Source organism: Malaya genurostris, chromosome 2 (assembly GCF_030247185.1).
Source record: "Malaya genurostris strain Urasoe2022 chromosome 2, Malgen_1.1, whole genome shotgun sequence".
NCBI classification, from domain to species: Eukaryota; Metazoa; Arthropoda; class Insecta; order Diptera; family Culicidae; genus Malaya; species Malaya genurostris.
Window position 1 is genome coordinate 35,088,832 of NC_080571.1, and position 21,447 is coordinate 35,110,278.

At 39.4% G+C, this 21,447-nt stretch overlaps 1 protein-coding gene across 1 annotated transcript; it reads right to left on the reverse strand.

Annotated features, from left to right (window-relative positions):
• Positions 1–11,785: 11,785 nt before the first annotated feature.
• On the reverse strand, positions 11,786–12,559 carry LOC131428581 (uncharacterized). The gene has a single exon (XM_058592626.1). It carries the CDS (start codon positions 12,557–12,559, stop codon positions 11,786–11,788), a length of 774 nt encoding a protein of 257 aa, XP_058448609.1.
• Between the last annotated feature and the right edge of the window lie 8,888 nt (positions 12,560–21,447).

Genomic DNA, 21,447 nt, shown 5'->3' on the forward strand with positions numbered 1-21,447 from the left:
GAAAATTTAAAAATTTAATTAACAATTTGTTTTTAGACAGAGCTTAGAATTTCTGTTTATAAGAGGATAAAAACATTTAATATATTTATTACACTTTGCCTGGATTCCTTCAATGTGATCCTTGAAAGTGAGTTTTTTGTCATACGTTAAACCTAAGTATTTAGCTTGATCAGACCATGTCAATTCCAAGCCATTCAATTTGAGAATGTGATTATTGTTTGGTTTAAGAAAAGAAGCTCTTGGCTTGTGAGGAAAGATAATTAATTGCGTTTTTGCTGCATTTGGTTTAATTTTCCATTTTGACAGATAATCACTGAAAATATTTAAACTTCTTTGTAGGCGACTGCAGATCACTCTTAGATTTCTACCTGTGGCTAACAGACTTGTGTCGTCATAGAATAGCGATTTCTGACAACCAACGGGTAGATTTGAAAGATCAGAAGTGAAAATATTTACAATTCTGATAGCTAACCTGAAGAATACGATCAGTTAAATAATTTTGAATCATTTTGATCAAATAAATAGGAAACTGGAAATCAGACATTTTTGCTATTAAACCTTTGTGCCAAACACTGTCGATTGCTTTTTCTATGTCTAGAAGAGCATCTCCAGTGGATTTATTTCCTTTTATCATGTTCGTTACTCTGACAAGTTGATGAGTAGTTGAATGTTCATGACGAAATCTAAACTGCTCTAGTAAAAAAAATTGAATTCTCATTTATATATAGACATCATTCTCAACAAGATAATTTGTTCAAAAAGTTTACTGATAGAAGAAAGTAAGCTAATTGGTCGATAACTTAATGTTTCTGCTGGGTTTTTATCAGGTTTGAGGATAGAAATTATTTTAGCGTTTTTCCATTTTTTTTGGGAAGTAAGCTAATGAAAAACACTTGTTGAAAATTTTAACCAGGAGTCTCAAGGCAACATCGGGAAGATTTATAATAAGAATATTAACGATTCCATCATTACCAGGAGCCTTCATGTTTTTAAGTTTCCTAATAATTGATTAAATTTCATCAAAATTCGTCTCAATAATGTCGTCTTGTGATAACACTTGGGTTGAAATATGCTCATATTTCAGTGAGACTTCATTTTCAATAGGACTCACAACCTTTAAAATAAAATTGTGGACACTCTCGAACTGCTGAGCAAGTTTTTGAGCTTTTTCGCCATTTGTAAGAAGTATTTGATTTCCTTCCTTGAGAGCAGGAATTGGTTTCTGAGGTTTCTTAAGAACCTTAGAAAGTTTCCAGAAAGGTTTAGAATATGGTTTAATTTGTTCAACTTCTATAGCGAAATTTTTATTTCGCAATAGGGTAATTCTACGTTTAATTTCTTTCGTAAATCCTCAATTGTTTTTCATAGCTTTATCGGTTCATATATTCGAATTTAACTCGTACGATTAAGAATTTCAGTTTTAATGTGTCTTTTAGTATTGTAAAATATATTCACTGACATGAACACGACTCTAAACTTCAATGCACGGTATGCGCCTTAATTATGGCGTCATATGTCTCTCGTTTAATTGTCTCAACTCATTTAACCGAGTCGTATTTAATTATTATTATTATTGTGATTGATGATTTATTCCACCCCCCGGTATTAACCCAATCATCTGAAATGTTTCAATTTCTTGATAGTTGAATGTAAAGTTCACTGAACTGATTCAATTGAGATCATAAATCAACAAACGAATCCACGCGATAATCGCGAATACTGTTTGGAACCTCAAAGCTCAAAGCAGATGAAATCTTCCACCGGATGCCACCGAATCCTCTCAACCCCCTTCTCCGACCACATAATAAGTTTATCATTGATGCCTTTTATCATCTGGAACCATCAGCGAACCGACAGACATCTTCCGTTTACCCGAAGTGCGTGACACTAATTGCCATCGATTACTTCCCGTTTCTAAGCGGAACCGCCCCCGGTTTCCCGCACCGATCCGCACTACACAGTCGGAAACCGCAAACATTTAGCAAAAGTGAAAATAATTACTCAACGTCAGCCACCCTCAAAAACCGTCACGATGAGTTTCAATTTTGGGTGCCAGTGGTGTATTTTTTTGTTTGGGATGAAACCGGTAGGAAGTTCGCTTCCGATGGTGGTGGTGCTGGTGGTTCGGCGAGTTTCCAAAATGAATTCCTTGTAACGGTTGCCACTCCCACCCGAAGCCACGTTCAACGGTTCCGAGGCGCGGTCCGAAACGATAAAAGCACATTATCTATTATTGTTTTAGCAAATCTGACAAATTGATGAATGATTGAGACGCTTTATTCTGGTCGAGTGATTTTCTCGGAAGAAAAAATAAGGAACTTTCCATAGGGATATTTGTCTCTGCGTTGCGAATTGACCAAGACGGATGTTGAGCAGAAGGCAAAAAAAAAAATAAAAACAAAAACTTGCTCCGTAATCGGGTATCTCTATTCTAAGGGATGTTTGTCGAGAGAGTCGAGATGCCATCGAGATGATCTTGCACTTCGATTGACTACGGCCGATCCCAATTAGGTCGAAAATATCCTTTTTTTTTAATAGATTAAATCAAACTATTATAAAAGCTACTGTTTACTACTAAATAAAACATGACCTAGAACTAAATCTCTTGTGACACTTGGGGACTAAAGTCCCGGAGGCAAGAGCAGTACCAAATGAGTAAACAAGTTCCTCGTCGGGTCGGTTTGGGTTGTGTCGGTCCGATTAGAAACCATGATCCTATGTAAACAAGTCAGAGCACCTCCCGTTTCCCAAGTGGTAAAAGCAAGAAAAAATAATACACATGCAAAGAGCAAAAAACCTGTTGACTAACCGCACGGTCGTACGCCATGACAAAAAGAAAAAGGAAAACATGTCTCAATAGCGCAAACCTGCCTGCCTTCGGAGCAAACATGATGAATGTGAGTGTGTACAAGAGAAAATTATCGCTTGCCACTTGCCTTCGCCTGGCAAACGAGCAAAACGGGATGTTCCATCTCCGGGGAAATATCTTCCTCTGCAAGCGCGGTCGGGAAATGAGTGCTTTTTTTCTCTCTCTCTCTCTGCCAGTTCCTAATGAATAGCACTGATAGTTTTATGACCGCACACAACCCACCAGCCGGCGGCGGCGGCTGAATATCGCGTCTAGTCTGAAATGTGAACAGGGTAAACAAGTTTGCCCCGGGTGCGACGGGACGAATTTCCATTCGAGCGGCCTCCAACTCCACGCTCCACAGCCACGACACGACACCGGTATGGCACGGGATGCATGAGTGAACCGAGTTCGAGCGTTTTATGGGAAAATAAAATGAACCTCATCATCTATTCGCTCTATCAGCGTCGAAAAGGTCAAGTGGTGCTGCTACAATCCATTCCCGGATGAAAGTTACACTTCAACGAATGCTGCTTTATTTTTTTTCCTGTATCTGAGGTAAGGATAAAGTGACTTTCGTTGTTGTATCATATCTCTCTAACTTTTCCAAACAAATAAAATATGGCTGGTGGAAAACAGCACAGCGGAAAATGCAGAACATAAGAAATGATGTGGAAATCGAATATTGACAGACAGAGCTGGTTGCATTGGGACTGACATAAACAGCAGCAGTTGGTTCGTTTGTTTGATTTTTTTACTCTTACAATTTGGTAGCCAATTTGGATTATTGGCTGCTACTGCACGAAAATGCAACATCAGTACTAGCAAAGAATACGCCATTCTGCGATCATCATCTTGCAAATTTTATTTGCCCATTTTACTGTCTTTATATATGAGCGTTTTATCTACTGTGCATTCGGGTTTCCTTGAAGCGCATACTAATAAGATTTATTTATTTACTAGCCGAAGCCAAAGTACTGATATTAAATTCCTTTCGTGGAACTCGACCATTCTGTTTCGTGAATCCGTTGTTGACTTCTCTTTCAAACATACCACTTTCGACTCCTTTGACATCCAAATAATTAGTTTTCATTCGAAATATTTGAAGGTGCGCTTTAAATTCAGCCAATTTGAGACTCTCAGTTTTTCAATTACGTTTTTGCCTTTCTCTATAGAAAGGTATTAGAATTGCTGGAAAAACCGACTTTCGAACGGAGCCTCGGAGACCCATAGTGTTATATACATTCGACTCAGTTCGACGAGATCGGAAAATGTCTGTGTGTGTATGTGTGTGTGTGTGTGTGTGTGTATGTGTGTGTGTGTGTGTGTGTGTGTGTGTGTGTGTGTGTGTGTGTGTGTGTGTGTGTGTGTGTGTGTGTGTGTGTGTGTGTGTGTGTGTGTGTGTGTGTGTGTGTGTGTGTGTGTGTGTAATGTGTGTGGGCACTTTTCGAAGATATTTGAACGCGCTCAATTTTCTCAGAGATGGCTGTACCGATTTTAACAAACTTGGGCTCGTTTGAAAGCTACTGTCGGGCCATTGATCAAGTTCGAAGATCAAATGGTTGTGACTTTCGGTTCCAGATATATGATGGTATAAGTGACGTAACCGACAAAACACATTGATTTTTATCGCTCTTATATATATAAGGGTGCCAAAATTTTGGGATCACCTCTATTTTCGTTAAGCTCTAGTTCTCAAAAGTTTAAGCACCTCGAAAAAAGCCTTCATGCAAAATTTGACCTAAATTGGACATGCGTAAGGGGTGCTGCCCGGTGGTAAAGGTTTGACAAGTTTCGATCTTGAAAAAGCATCATATGGGGGAGTACATGAAATTTCCAAAATCGAAATTTTTTTTTGATGCCGAAACTCTTAAAACTGCATGAAACATCGAAAATTAGTGTCATCTGTCAAAAAATTTTTTTTGAAAAAATCAACTTTCTGGGACTTTTCATATTTTTTCTAAGAATTTTCATATTTTATTTCAAGTCCTAAAAAGTCGACTTTCTCAAAAAATTTTTGTTTTCGAGATGACACTAGATCTCGACGTTTCATGCAATTCTAAGCCTTTTGACATCAAAAATTTTTTTTCGATTTTGAAAATTTCATGTACTCCCCCCTATGGTGATTTTTCAAGATATATGAAAATTCCACTAAGTGGACAAAGAAGGCTTTTTTTAGATTAGCATCACTGTTCTCATACAAATAGGCAACGCAAATGTCAAGCACTAGTTTGAAAAAATGATGCTGACTGTGTGACATAAACACTGAAGCATGCTTTTGTGAACTACTCGAATCAATCTGAATCAATTGGTGTCAAAATTAGTATCCAAATTTATTTAATAAAAGTATGAAACATTTTTTCATGAGACTGTCATGAAAGAAGAGAAAGGCATGACAGTCCACACTAGGTGGATTAAGAAGGGTTTTTGTTAAATCGAACTACAACTCATCGAACGTGATTTCGGTATTTCATTAATTAACCTATGTTTTTATTCGCCAATCACAGCGTACCAGAATGGTATCATTTCATGATTTTTCGTGCACGGCTGACGGGTTCGATCGTTGGTCTACAGTAGAAATGATCGGGTTTTGGGTATTTCATTCGAAACCCGACCCGAACCCGCACTCGACGGGTTTTTAGTTTGGTACGGGTAAAAATTTTCTTTTTTAATCGGGTCCGAGTAAATTTTTTTTCAATCGGTTACGGGTTTGGGTATAAAAAAATGCACCCGACCATCTGTACTTCACATAATTATGTTTACACGTTGACGAGAATTGGTATAAATTTTTTAATACACTTCAAATCGGTAAAAATCGGTCGCGCCATCTATGAGAAAAGTTAGAACACATATTTTCATTTTTTACACATTTTACCCCATATCTGCGGAACCGGAAGTCGGATCCAAGTAATATTCAGGAATTTGTATGGGACCACGAGACCCTTCATTTTAATCTAAGTTTGTGGATATCGGTTCAGCCATCTCCGAGAAATGTTAGTGCGAAAAAACGTGTTTAATCCACCTAGCAGTGAGATGATACCTTTTTTTATCAATCCGACTGTGTTTTTTGCATGAATATTCTTCGGTGTTTAAGTTTTCATGACATTATTTTAATGACCGTCGTTTTAAGCGACAATTTGAGGTTTTAATCACTCATTACTCTGTAATGTCGAAACAGCAAATCGGATCGAATTTGAATCTAAAAGTGTGATAATCGATGAAACATGCCATGATATGTCGAAGTAAGTTCCACTTTAGAGTTTACGGTAATTTAAGGTACTTCCAGAGCCGATTCAGGAACCAGCATAACCCAAACCGATTCGTATGGCCATATGACGAATAAATTACAACAGTTTTGAGTTCAACTTTGAAGCTTTTCGGGATTGTCGGTTTGAATTTTAAAAATTCATCATCATGTGATTCGAGAATCGGAAGTAATAATTGGATAAAATTAATTAATTTTGTATAGGACTATAAGTTTATTTAAATTTGAATTTTTGTTTCTGAAATTCGATTAGGCTTTTTTGAGAAAACGATTGAGCTTTGAGAAACGATTCGATACTGGAACCGGAATTCTAAAATCGGTATGGCCGAAGTCAGATAAATTCACCTGAGTAACTGTAACATTTGTTTCAAAATGTTTGAAAATCAGTGTAGACATCTTTGAGAAATCATAGCACGAATTAAATTTTTAGGTGCTTTCTGCATCGGAAGCTGAATACCATTAAAACTGAAAAAAGTTTATTTGATTATCGACTATCCAAATCTGCTAACCCGATAAACCTGATTAATTTATGTGAAATAAACATTTTATACCAATCACCCTGCATTTTCTAAACCAGAAGTCGGATCTGACTGAAAAGCAAGATGTTTTACAGAATTTTTACACTTTTTATTTGAATCTTAGATCGGTTCAGCCATCTACGAGAAAAATGAGTTACACAATTATGATTTCGTTTCACATATCATCCTGTAGTTCCGGAACCAGAGGTCGGAACCAAATTCAGGAACTTTGTTTTGGAGCATACGTATTTTCATATGAATCTGAATTTGTTGAAAAGAAATTTTCCGAGAAAATTGAGTGAAATTATTTGTCACACACGCATTTGCTGATCTCGACGAACTGATTCGAGTGGTATATGGATGTTGCTGTAAGTAGTTTAAATCAATATAATTATGGAATTAGTTTCAACTCGAAAATGCTAATACCATCTGGTTTATAAATGCCATATTCGAACGATTATGTTGCCAAAAACGAGCCGTGCTAAAATCGGTCCGAGACTAAATGTCATGAAAAAGGATGCTGTACACAGTCTTTTTGGTACTTAGAAACATTTGTATGTGACAGTATAAAAAATCGTGTTTTCCGTTGCTCCCAAGCATTTCTTTGTCAAACAGCGCTCAAAACTTCTACTACTGGAATAGGGGAAAAAGTCGTTTACACAAAAAATGGACGGATTTTAACAATCTATGGCTTGTTGGATAGGTATTACCGAGCGAAATCTAAGTCTGGAAACATATTCTGTTTTCAAGGTCAAATGTGACAGATACTGTCAAAAAACTGAAAATTTTGACATAAAACTTCGTATAACTCAAAAAGTAAACATCCGATCTCAAAACCATTCAATAGCGTTTTGGGAAACGGGGAGACCTTTCATTTGCGACTAGTTTGATCAAAATCGGTCCAGCCATCTCTGAGATCTCGACCTCTTAGTTGACAACACACATAGAGACACACACACACATACACACACACACACACACACACACACACACACACACACAGACATTTGCTCAGTTCGTCGAACTGAATCGATTGGTATATGTCATTCGGCCCTCCGGGCCTCGGAAAAATTTTCGAAAGTTTGAGCGAATTCTATACCTATTTTTTATATATATAAAAAAAGGTCAAACGTGACATGCACACACACACAAACACACACACTCACACACACACAGGCAACTATCAAGTGAGCGAATGGATTTAACTCAGTTTTATCAAATACTCACTACACAAGCTACGTTTTTTCTTAACAGGCATGTATAGATTCCTATTTGTGCCAAATTTCATACTATGCAGAATGATGCGGTATTTTTCAAGCATGACGCGAAGCCACCCTATGGCAAATGAAGCAGAAGCTATAATTTGAAACTCTAGGTGAAGACTAGAGATGGTCTGGTATAGAGATTCTCATACCCAAACCCGATCCGTATCCGATTGAAAATTTAAAAAATTACCCGTGTCCGATTAAAAATAAAATCTTTTACCCGTACCCGACCCGTACCCGAGTGAGCAGTCAAAATTTTTCCCGTACCCGAACAAAACCCGGTGGGTAAAAAACGCCAAACAATGTATGTGTTTCCCGGTGTGTTTTTTAGTTACAATATTTATTTATTTATTTATTTATTTATCTATTTCTTTCCATCTGACCTGGATTGATCTCAATGGAGTTTTTGGTGGAGTGGGAAAAGCCCATTTGAAATTCATCAAATGCGCGTAAAAACCCATCATCTTTTTTAACATTTTACATATTTGTTTACATAGTTACAATACAAAAACATTAGCCTAACGAATACAAACATTGTCCAGTGCTAAAAAATAATTAAGTTCTACTTATATTCTATCCGAGTCTCTTAAGCCTATTCTTGAAAACAACACTAGATACACAAAAGTCAAAAAGGTCGTACACACTATTGAAAACATTGCACATTGCCCTAATCGGTTCGTTCTGACCATATTCCGTTCTTCGTAAGTCGAGTCGCAAGAAATTCCGCGCTCTTAGCGTTCTTGGAGGGACATTAATACATATTTGCGAGAGAATCTCAGGAGCATCAATTTGTCCATTCAGCAATTTCGCTATAAATACTGCTCTGAGTATATTTCGTCGTTTGTCTAGTGTGTCCATGTCGAGCAAACGACAGCGCTCAATGTATGGTGGAAGCTCTGACGGATTACGCCATGGCAGAGATCTGAGAGCAAATCGCAGGAATCGTGATTGTACTGCTTCAATTCTATTGATCCAAACACTGGCGTAAGGACACCAAATGTGCACTGCGGTTTCAAGGGTAGACCGTACTAACGCGTAATATAACGCTCGCAGGCAGTATGGATCAGTAAACTCTTTGGCGATCCTCATGATGAAACCTAAGTTTCTATTTGCCTGAGCAATTATATGCGAGTAGTGATGTCTGAAGGAGAGCTGAGAATCAAGAAGCACACCCAAATCTTTGAAAACAGTTACTCTTTCAAGTGTTTCCCCAGAAATAGAGTAGTTCCAGACTATCGGGCTTTTCTTACGTGTGAAAGAAATCACAGAGCATTTGGACACACTTATAGTTAAGAGGTTGAGATTGCACCATTCACAAAAATTGTTTAGGTGCTGCTGAAGTTCCATGCAATCAGCTGTCGATTGCACAACAAGAAACAGTTTCAAATCGTCCGCATACATAAGTCTGCATCCTGGTGGAATGACAAAAGTAATGTCATTAAAAAATAATGAAAACAGCAATGGTCCGAGATTGCTTCCTTGAGGAACACCTGATTCGTTAGCGAAGTTTTGTGACTCGACATTTCCTAGCTTCACTGATAAAATTCGGCCTACGAGATATGACTTAAGCCACTGAGAGAAACTAGACGATGCACCTAGACGCTCCAGTTTCGCAATCAAGAGCGTATGATTTACACGGTCAAACGCTGCTTTCAGGTCGGTATATATTGTATCTATCTGTGATCCAGTTTCAATGTTCTTAATACAAAGGGATCAAAATTGTGTCAAGTTAGTGATTGTAGATCTGCCTGGATAAAAACCATGCTGATCATTAGAGATATATGTCTTTGTTTCGCGGAATAAAACGTTCCCCACTAAAATCTCCAACAGCTTTGATCCAGCACAGAGAGAAGTTATACCTCGGTAATTTGCAATATTTTGTTTATCGGGAACATGTACGATTTTTTCCAGCATGCAGGAAACCGTGACTGCGACATTGATTGGTTGAAAATTAATTTGAGGGGCGCACACAATGCTCTCGAACATCTTTTCAATACTATAGACGGAATTCCATCTGGCCCAGCTGATGTTGAGGATTTTAACTTACTTATTGCCGTCATAATATCCTCATCAGTAAATCGAATGTTTGCAATATTTATCACATTATATGGAACGTTTCGAAGGCATCGTTCCACCTGAGTTGAATTAGCCGAGTCTGTATTGAATACTCTCGAGAAGTGTTGTGCGAATAAGTTGCAGGTGCCTCTTAGAGTGTTCGATGTTTCATTTTCAAGGAACATGCTGGAAGGAAGTCCGTTTTCTTTGCGTTTGCCATTAACAAAAGACCAAAATTTCTTCGGATTTCGTTTCAGATTGGATTGAGTTTTTTGTACGTGCTTCGAGTAGAGATAGCGATTGTACGACCGATAATTGTTACTAGCTTGAGCAAAATCCCTCTTTGTTATTGGGTTTCGTCGATTGGAATAGTGCCGAAGTGCAGCTGCTCGTAACCTTTTAAGCTCACGTAGGTTTCTATTGCCCCAAGGTGGCTTTGAGCGAGGGCGGGGTGCGGGAACATGTACTAAGAAAAGGTCCCGCAAAACACAGGAAAATTTGTCTACAGCTGTATCCACGTCAGCAACATTATCCAGTAGAGAATCCCAATCGATAACACACAGTGCATTATTGAGTCCGGAAAAGTCAGTCTTCGAAAAGTTGAACAGCGTATCTTCAGACACATCGTCAAACCGCACAAGCCGAGGACAAGTCAAAGTGACAGAAAGCGGAGGATGATTTGCGTCAACGGCTACTAAAGGCTCAATTGCTTCAGTAGTGATGCAGTTCCTTGAATTTTCTTCGTTTACGAAAAGCAGGTCTAGCGTACGGTTGCGCATGTTAGTAACAATGTTTTTTTGCACCATGTTCAGTAGCGACATTCCATCCAGCAAAGAAACGTTCGGCCTTGTCCAGGTTGATCCAGATGGATCAGGGATAGCAAAACCGGAATAAGTTTCCATCCAAACTAGACCTGGTTGGTTATAGTCCCCAAACAGTAAATGCACTGTGCTAGGATCTATAGATTGAGCGATGTCAAGTGCGGAGTCAATATGACTTTGAATAACTTCAACGTTATCGGCAGAATCGGGGGGAATATATACCACACCTACACATATGTCAGTATTATGGCTGCGAATGTTTACCCAAAGCTGTTCAAGAGCATGATTCAGAACAGATTTACGTTTGGACGAAAGCCGTTTGGAGACAGCAATAAGCACACCACCGCCGCGTTTTTTTCCAGCATTTACTGGATCCCTATCGTTACGGTACACCGTGTACATCGAGCCAAATAATTGAAGTGAATTAATTTCACTATTCAGCCACGTTTCAGTTAACACAATTACATCATATTCCACATCAGAAGCTGCAGTAAACAAATCGTCAATCTTCGTACGTAGCCCTCTAACATTCTGATAATACAATAAGATGTTTGATAAAACTGGCTGAGAGCGCGAACGAGACCGATTTGTGCTGGAATCAGGAAGGTAGTGAATGCTTGAACTGTACAAGGTACTATTGTACTTGCCGGCAGTGGCTGATTGGAAGACCTCATCGCCGCTCTCGCACTCAGGGCCGGGACGGCTGTCGAACGCTGGCTGCAGTGGCACGACTGAGGCGGGGGAGTCAAAGGCTTCCATTATACCAACTTCGGTGCGTCCCAGCGGCCGGTGGATTGATGACACCAAACTGGAACTAGAACACGATTCAGCGCTTGAAATACTGGAAACGAATGGATACTTGCCCAGGCTAGTAGTTTGGAAGCCCCCTTCTCCGCACCTGCTCTCAGGACCGGGACGGCTGTCGATCGCAGGCTGCAGTGGCACGACTGAGGCAGGAGAGTCAGAGGCTTCCATAGTATAATTTACGGTGCGTCCCAGTGTGCTGCATTCAGTCAATGCTGAGATATTCCTGGTGTGGGCGTTAGAGACGGACTCGCCAAAGGTTTCCAAAATTTTTGGGTCGATTTTTCCTCAAATTGGCGAAAATATATTCCTTGCGGCCAAGTTGAAGGATCCAAAGCGATAGATTGCAATGCAGGGTCAAGGCCAACTTTGAAAGACACAAAGGTCATGTTGCTAATATCAGAACCTTTGGCAACCAGTTTAACTACCACTGGGTCTTGACTTAGCTCAAGGTTGGCTCGCACCATAGCAGAAATCTCGTCGTTGGTGACATCCGGTCGTATACGAGACAAATACAGCCAAAATTTGTCTGCTGGTTTTTCGCAGATTGGAACACTGACGACGTTCTCTACGATTCTTTTCGATCCAGCTATACACTCAGAAGCGTCCAAATCAGGTCCGCGAGGTCTTTTGGCCGGACGACGATGCTCGATAGAAGGCCAACGAAGATTTAATTGTGATGGTGTCGGTTTTGATAACGACTTGATTTCTTTTTGTAGACCATTGATAGCTTCCGTAAGTGACACAAGTGGCGAATTTTCGTCTGCCGATTTGGTGATAGATCGGAGATGCGAGTTCTCGAACAATTTGGCACATTCATCACACATCCAAAATAGATTTTTCTGATGCGATGTAAAGTACCCCAGCAGAGCGCGAGAAACACCCGAGCATGCCAAATGGAACATGCATCCACAGTAGCCGCGACAAGCAACGGAATCAATGCCAGTGATAATCTGACTGCATTGTCCACAGGTTTTCTCCATACTCGTACTATATGCAATAAAACGCCTTCAGTTAGGCTTTATACAAAGCACAGTGTGAAACGATATTGTTTGTTATCAAAACAACAACACGACGGCGGCAAACAGACTAACCGTAGGCACAACACAACTGAACTTGATTCACTATGTGATCAGCAGTCAAATGTTAAGAATAACACTCCACACAAGCCCGGGCAGCAAATAGTCACTAACTGATAAAAACTTTAGTTAAGAACTAACGTGTAAACTGTTAAAAAACGCAAATAATACGGACTGCAAAAACACAACAACCTCTGTTTGAACAGTGTTGCCAGATATCATGTTACTAGAAAGCAAAATGAATGTGATTTAGATTTTAATTAATCTGTCAACTATGCCCGTTTTATTAGCCTCATAAACCCACACCCACGATATTATCGGTAGCTGGAGGTTTTTACAACCATTGAGCATCTATGCAATTTTTCTGAAATAAATTTTCATTTTTTCATGGTAAGAATCCATTAAAACCTACGTGAAAAATAGGGTCTGACTTCAGCATCTTAGAGTTAAGGCAGTGAGTCTTATTAAATATATTATTGAAAAAATAGTAGGGTGGAAAATATTCGCATAACTTTTCATGTAACTATTATGGGATCATTTTTTGCCTTTCTCATATTAAAAGTGTATCGAAAAGTAGTTAGCAACCTACTATATCCCGGCATTATTCAACTGGTACTGGAACTGCATCCGGCATTATTCAACTGATGCTTCAGTCAGTGGCGAATATGAAGCTCCATAAAGCCATCAAACGCTGAAAACAAACAAGTTCTTCTGAGAGTATATCTGCTGCTGGACATTCGCAGTGTGAATTTTGCTTAAAACAAAAGCGATGGCGTCATCCAGCAGCTAGTCGTTTGCATAGAAGCAAAAGAAAACGAAAAGTGGACAACGATGGAGAACATTATGCAAAAGCAGCCATTCTAATGGCTCTAAATGTTATCTTATGATCTACTAAGATAGCTTCTTTGCAAATCGGAGGTAAAGAGCATCAGTTTTATTAGCTTTGTGCACTTTTCGTAGTGCGAGATTCGCACCAAACGAGTACAAATAAAGCTAGTATTTGACTGCATTGCGTTAAAGAAAAATGTTCCGAACAGTGTTAAATATCGCAGAGAATTTCACAATATAGCCTTTCTGAAAAACCGAAAATGAATCCCTTACAGCATTTTGATTTTTTCTTTCACTCAAATATTGAGATGTATGAAATATGGTAATCATATGACTCATATGACTGTACGACTTTTGTTACAACTATATTTATGTAATGATTTCTTCTCGGTCAGAGCTTAAACCTTCAAATTTCGCCCTACTTCCTGGAATACAAACGTAATCACCCGTAACCATATAGTCATTTCCAAGACTCCAAGCCACTAACGGTCCTTTTCAGGGACCAAAAGTAACTTAAAGAACTTCAGAAAATTGTCTTAAACTGCCGCTCTAATTCCTAGAATACAATGGCAATCTTCCGAAACCGAATGGTCCTTTTCAGGACTACAAAATCTTATGGTCATACGGTATCAAATAAGTTAATATCTATACATATCTTGAATGCAATCCTACTTTATTCTCACGGCTATGTCTCTGACATTACCTACTATTTCACAAAAGGAAAAAAAAACTCATATTTTGAACATTCCAACATTTCTGCATCTCTTGGGTTCTAAATTCTTTTATGTGCGTCTATTGAGAAATAAATTTATAGGGGCTGGGGTTCACTAGGAGATCGATAGTACCTATTATCTTTCTCCGGACAGTACCAGCCTAGATGCACTGTGGAATCCGGCGGAAAAAACTGAACCAAGAATAGATCCACTGGGTTCCTACTTCCATGTCGTAAAAGACGACAATTGCAGGAGTTACTTTTTCCTTCCAGTTATCAGATATTTTCAACGTTTCCTTCTAATTCACTAAATTATCTCTTCATTCGACTTCATTCAACTTATCAATTTGCGGCTAGCTTCGGAGAAAAGTTTTATTTGGTATGTTTTCTTGCCTTTATAATTGTTATTGCTTGCCTTTCAAGATAATAAATTCAATGATAAAAACCAACTATTGCGCAACTTCGTTAATATTACAAAGTTAATAACAGAGATAACATATATTGGAATATTGAATAAATAGTAAAAAAAATACCAAAATTTGGTATTTTCACTGAAATTTTGAAAGCACATAGGGGAAATTCTAAATGAACAGCAAGCATTTTTGTTCATTAATCGATTGAAGTTAGCAGCAGGTAAAATAATAAATTAATATTTTCAAAGAAATTCAGGAATATTCGGAGCTCACCCAGAGCTAAATCCAAGCTTATTATAAATTATATGCTAAGTTATCGTTGTGTACGATTTTACATGCATGAATTACCATTGCATACAAGCTAGAACGCAAGAGCTCATAATCGATTGCTGGGCTGCTTAACGCGCCTCTACAGGCGAATTGCAATTTTGTGATCACTTTTCCAAACAAACGGTTAATTTCTGAAGCACACTGAAGTCTCTACTTGAATTTCTATTCTCTGTGACCTAACGAAGTATACAGAACAAATATCTACTATTTTTGTCGTGAATACGACTTACTTTACTATGGGGTGCCTTTTCAAAATTAGCCATATGGAAGAATGGGCAGAACTTAATCGTTAATATCTCGACTTGTATTAACGGTAGCAACATAATTCTTTCACCATTTCATCAAAAATATGATCAGGAATTGAGGATAATATTTTGAACTGTGTGAGATAACCACAAACAACTCAAACATTAGGTTTTCTCAAACTTTGAAAACATCGCGGAAAACGCTTTACTTTTGCTTGACTTTTTCGCGCAAGGACGACGATTTTGAGGTAGTCAGGCACATATCTTCATCTAAATGCGTATAAGAGGGGAACCGTGGTCGAAAATCGATCATTCGTCATCTAACACTCGATGTGGATAGACGAATAACCTACTACGACTAATTTCGATTTTGTTTTATTTTTTATTCGCAGTTGTCTACCTGCCCAAGCTATGGGTAAAAACCGCCATAGATCCGAGAAGGATCCAAAGGATGCTAAGCGTCTGAAGCCAAGTGATGTACAGGTAAACGACCGTTTGCTGAGTAAAAACCAATATGCTGATCTGCCAGTAGATGTCGAAGAGGAACTGCAGAAGAAGGAAAAAATGCCGCCTTTCTACCTGAAGGGCTTCCCACCAACTCTACGCTCGGATTTCAACACACTGATCAGCAAAGGACTACAGGCAACAATCCGTTTATGTACTGAAGGCTACAAAATAACTGTTCCGGCTTTGAACCACTACAAAGGAGTGGAATGCTATCTGAAGCAGACAAAAGCGGAATACTTCACACACGATATTGCCGCCAACAAACCTATGAAGGTTGTACTTCGAGGACTACCCGACATGATGGAAGCCGAACTAAAGCAGGCACTGTCGGAGGCGGGACTAAAGCCTTTGATGGTATTTAAAATGAAGCGACATAATACGGAGAAAAAGTTCAGAGATCAACTGTACCTGATTCATCTGGAGAAGGGCTCCATCACCATGAGTCAACTGAAAACGATTAAATCGTTATTTCACATAATCATCGAATGGCAAAAGTATAAACCGGTACATCGGGATGTCACACAGTGCACGAACTGTTTGAACTACGGCCATGGAGCGAGGAATTGCCACATGAAAAGTCGGTGCGGGAAATGTGCCGAACCACACAATACCAACGATTGCCTACTAGATGACATCGCTGTAAAATGTGTGAACTGTGATGGCGACCATCCATCTACTAGCAAATCGTGTCCCAAACGTGCTGAGTTCACAAAAATTCGACAACAGGCGTCCCGTAAACAATCAACGCGCAAGAATGTTCCACAGAAGGATGAAGTTAATTTCCCACGGCTCCCACCGAAGAGGGATATTCCGAATTTGCCGCCACTTCCTCGCAGCAATCCAAAGACTTCAGCCGCTGGATCTCAAAAAGAATCTTCCTCAAGAATCCCTCCTGGATGGGGCAATAATCAACCACAAGCAAACGATGACTCTGGTGATTTATTCTCTGCTGAACAACTGATCGTCATTTTTGAAACAATGACAACAAAACTACGAAACTGCAGAACGCGGTTAGATCAAATCAACGCCTTAGGCAAATTCATCATCGAATATGCAATATAATGAGTTGGTTATAGTAAATTGGAATGCTTGCTCACTCAGGAGCAAAACTGCTGAATTGTCCGACTTTCTTCAAGAGAAGAATGCCGATATTGCTATTTTAACTGAAACTCATCTTAAACCTGAAATTTCTATTTTTATTTCCAATTACAGGATTCACAGGCTCGACAGAACAACTACCAGAGGAGGGGAAGTTGCCATTGCCGTTAAACGATCCATTCAGCACAGGCTTCTGTCAGCCTTTAAATTGCAACTCATAGAAGCCATCGGAATTGAGATTACAACGACGATGGGACCCATCATCATCATTGCAGCGTACTGCCCCAAAACAAACCAATCTTTGAGATGGTACGTGTGCATCATTGAAGCGAGATCTAGCTATGCTCACTCGACGACAGAACAAATTCATCATTGCTGGGGACCTGAACGCACGGCATGAGCTGTGGGGAAACAGAAGAAAGAATCGAAACGGATTCGTACTTGCCGAAGATTACGAAGCTGGACAATACAACATCTTCGCTCCGGATCAACCAACGCGACTTTCCAGATCGGGAGTTCATTCCATTTTGGATATATTCATCAGCAACATCGCAAAAGACAGCTCTCCGGTTGTCTTCAACGAGCTCTCTTCCGACCAGTTTCCAGTAATATTGACGTTGGGATCTTCACCAGAAACAGTGCCTTTTCAACCACGGAGGAACTATTATCGCACCGATTGGGTCCAATTTCAACAAATCGCCGACCAACTTATTAATATCGATTTGCCACTTGATTCCCCGATGGAAATCGATGCAGCCCTATCTTCCTTCCAGCATTCAATCACAGTCGCTCGTGATAGGACGGTTCCAGTACAACATATGCCGAGTTCCTCTCTTCAAATCGACAGTGTCACCAAGAAACTCATCCGACTTCGGAATATCTACCGGAGGCAGTATCAACGAACTGGCATTCTAGATAGGAAGACTACTTATAACAACTTAACTAGGATAATCCAGGAAAGGATATCTGAGCTTCGCAACAGGAACTTCCAGCAAAAGCTTCGAGAAATTCTCCCACATTCAAAGCCCTTCTGGTCCTTAACGAAGGTGCTTAAGAAAAAACCGAAGCCTATTCCTCCTCTGATATCACCCCAGGACGCAGCTGAAGGAATACCTTTAATCACACCAGTAGAGAAGGCAAATGCGCTAGGCCAGCAGTTTGTGTGTTCTCACAATTTAGGACTCAACATTGTTAGTCCACATGAAAGAGCCGTTGCTGATAGCGTAGCTGAGGTTGACCAATCAGACAGCTTGGTTCCTGAGGAAAGTAGAGTCACTGCGAATGAGCTGATGGCTTTTGTGAAAAAATCCAAAAATATGAAGGCCCCCGGTTTCTACAACACATTCAACATTGAGCTGAAACATTTGAGTATTCGCTCATTTGTCTTCTTAGCTAAAATTTTTAACAGGTGCTGGGAGCTTGGTTACTTCCCTTCAATGTGGAAGTTAGCTAAAGTTATCCCAGTTTTGAAACCGGGGAAAGATCCTTCCTTTTCCAAGAGCTATCGGCCCATCAGCTTACTCTCTGCCCTATCCAAGCTGTTTGAAAAGTCAATACAAAGGCGAATTCTTGCTTTCGCAGATGAACAGGATATATTTCTGGAAGAACAGTTTGGGTTCCGGAAAGGAAGATCCACCATCCACCAACTCACAAGGGTTAACAACGTCATCCAGCAAAACAAATCAGTGTCCAAAACGACTGCCATGGCAATATTGGATATTGAAAAGGCATTCGATAATGTGTGGCACGATGGACTGGTGTTCAAACTGCATCGGTATAATTTTCCCATGTATCTTATTAAAATTATCAAAAATTATCTTGCAGATAGAGCATTCCAGGTTTCTCTGAATAATGCACTTTCAGAAAGATTTACTATTCCTGCTGGTGTACCCCAGGGAAGTATCCTAGGTCCCATTCTATACAACATTTTTACATCAGACATCCCTCCTCTTCCAGGTGGTGGTGTTCTGTCACAATTTGCTGATGATACTGCCATTCTTTACAAAGGTCGTGTCATTAATGCTCTGAAGAATAAACTACAGACAGGTCTGGACGCTTTAACGGAATATTTTACAAGCTGGAAAATTGTGATCAATGCAGCAAAAACTCAGGTCATCTTGTTTCCACATTCAAGATCTCCAAAACTTGTTCCATCCGACGAATGCAGAATACGATTCGGTGATGAGATCATTCAATGGTCCGATGAAGTTATCTATCTAGGACTCACCTTTGACAGACATCTGATATTCAGGTCACATGTTGACAAAATCGTTCAAAAATGCAGCATACTCATTAGGTCTCTGTATCCGCTGATTTGTAGAACATCTAAACTATGCCTGAAGAATCAGATGGCTGTCTATAAACAAATCATCTACCCCGCAATTGAATACGCAGTCCCTGTTTGGCGGGGCTGTGCACGAACACACAAACTTAGGCTTCAGCGCATTCAAAGTAAGATCTTAAAGATGATTCTAAATCTACCCCCTTGGACAAGAACTAGTGAAGTACATGAGATGGCTTCCCTGGATATACTAGAACAAAAATTCGAACAATACTGCACGAAATTTGAAGAGAGGTGCTCAATCTCTGAAATACAAATAATTCAAAATTTGTACGTATTAGGTTAAGGATAGTTATAAGTAGGTAGACATTTTATAAATAATTAAAATAAATATTATGATTAAACATTAGTATGTAAAACAAGAGTAACTAAAACACCTAATATCAATAACGAATCGTATGAACAACAAAGATGAAAGGCCAAAGGGTCAAAACACTTGTACTGTAAAATGTTGATGTAATACACAAAAATAAGATTAATAAACAGATATTTATGCAAAAAAAAAAAAATGAAAATCGATCATTTCTTCTTGTTCGTTGGACGGAAGCAGACGTCGTGGGACTAGCAAAATGATGAATTAATAAAATGATGAACGAGTTAAATTGAATAAAATAAAATTAAGATCATTTGTTTAAACGTCGGAAATAGTTTCATCAGGTAGCTGGTAAGTACATCAAGCTCGCATTCCTTCAATAGTTTTCATTATATCTTCAACTTTCGATGCTAAGGACGGCTCGTTGTTTGCTTGCTCGGCAAAAACTAATAACCTCACGGTAAGGAGCCGTAAGTAAGACACTCGACCGTGCAGAACCCACTTATGGAAACTTTGATGAAACAATATTTTGGCGAAGATGTTACGAAGCATCAAGGCTCTTTCAATTTGGCGCACCGTTAGATCCTTGATGGGTTAGACATCAAACAGCATCCATGCCTTTGCAGTTGCCGGAATTTCATCGCCTCCACCTGAATGGGGGCTCTATCCGGGAAATGAAATTATTTGTCTCTATGAATGTACTTTTGCAGTTCAAGATAGACGGAAGAGTAATTTGAAATTTTGCAGTTAGTTTCGAAACGATTAACTAAATATCTAAATCAAATTTCTGTTTGAAATAATTCGTTTAGCTCCGGAAAAATGAAACGCTTCGTAAATTCAAACCGCATAACTAGCGAACATTTTCGGACGACTTTGAACGAGCTCGCGGTAAATATAATGAAATTAACCAGGATATCGAGAGCCGTTCCGATACCGCAGAATACATGTATTCAAAGTGATGATTTAATCCGATCTGCGCTGGTTCCGGTGTCAATGTATCGACATTTCCCGCTGTCGGTAATTAGCTTTTCGTTCAGCCCGGCATGATCCGCCCTCATTATCTATTCATCGCTTTTTCAACCGGAGCGATTCGTCCATTCGTCCCATTGACCAGAATCCATCAATAAGGTAACAACGTTTTTCTTTCTTTTTTTTGTTCGTTTATTTATTCCTCCTGCTGTGGAAGGCTTTTATGTTCAGGATTCGAGTCGAGTTGATAGCAGCAACATCAACAACAACATCCCACGGCCACGGCTTCCGAAGAAAAGATGCTCTTTGGCTGATGGATAAATTATCTGTGCATGAACCGGGATCCAGACCGGTTCTGTGTCTTATCGTTCGCCGTATCTTGCTCCGGTCAGATACACATCTTACTCAATGAATAATTGGATGTTTCCCGACCGGTGGGTGCGGTTCGTTTTGGATTGAAGGATTACCCTTTTATCGCGAATTTTCAAATAGCTTTTCCGTGTATGAGTCGGTCGTCTATCAGCTTCGACGTGGAAGCATCGGAACAATTTGCAACCGGATATTTCATATTCCGTTTATTTCTGTTTAAGAGTTATCCGGAGAATATGTGAGTATTAAAACAGGAAATAATAATCAACAGAACTTCCCTGTTCCGATACACAAAAGCCGGTATTCATCAACGTAAGTGACTTGGATGGATCCCTTGCTGCTTTTCCCAGGTCCAGCACTTATCCGGGTCCATGTCTGTGCATCCGTATTTGACCGTCTTGTAGCTCATTATACCTAAGGCGGAGTACCACAGCCAACCAGAAGCAAAAATAGGGTTACCACCTGTGCGGGTTTTGTCTCGGTTTGAAACACCAGAAAAACGAAATACAACTTAGACTGCTATGCACTGACTATTCGAAGGCGAAACGTTAAGAAAGTAAATTTGGTTATGGTTAACCTCTGAATTATTTTATTGTAGAAATGTGGAAATTAATTCCGCTAACTCTTGAGGTTAGTTCACTACAAAATCTAGACACCCCTAAATACG

Excerpts from the sequence above, each read along its gene's own strand:
- LOC131428581 (XM_058592626.1), bottom strand. The coding sequence starts at position 12,559 with ATGGAGAAAACCTGTGGACAATGCAGTCAGATTATCACTGGCATTGAT.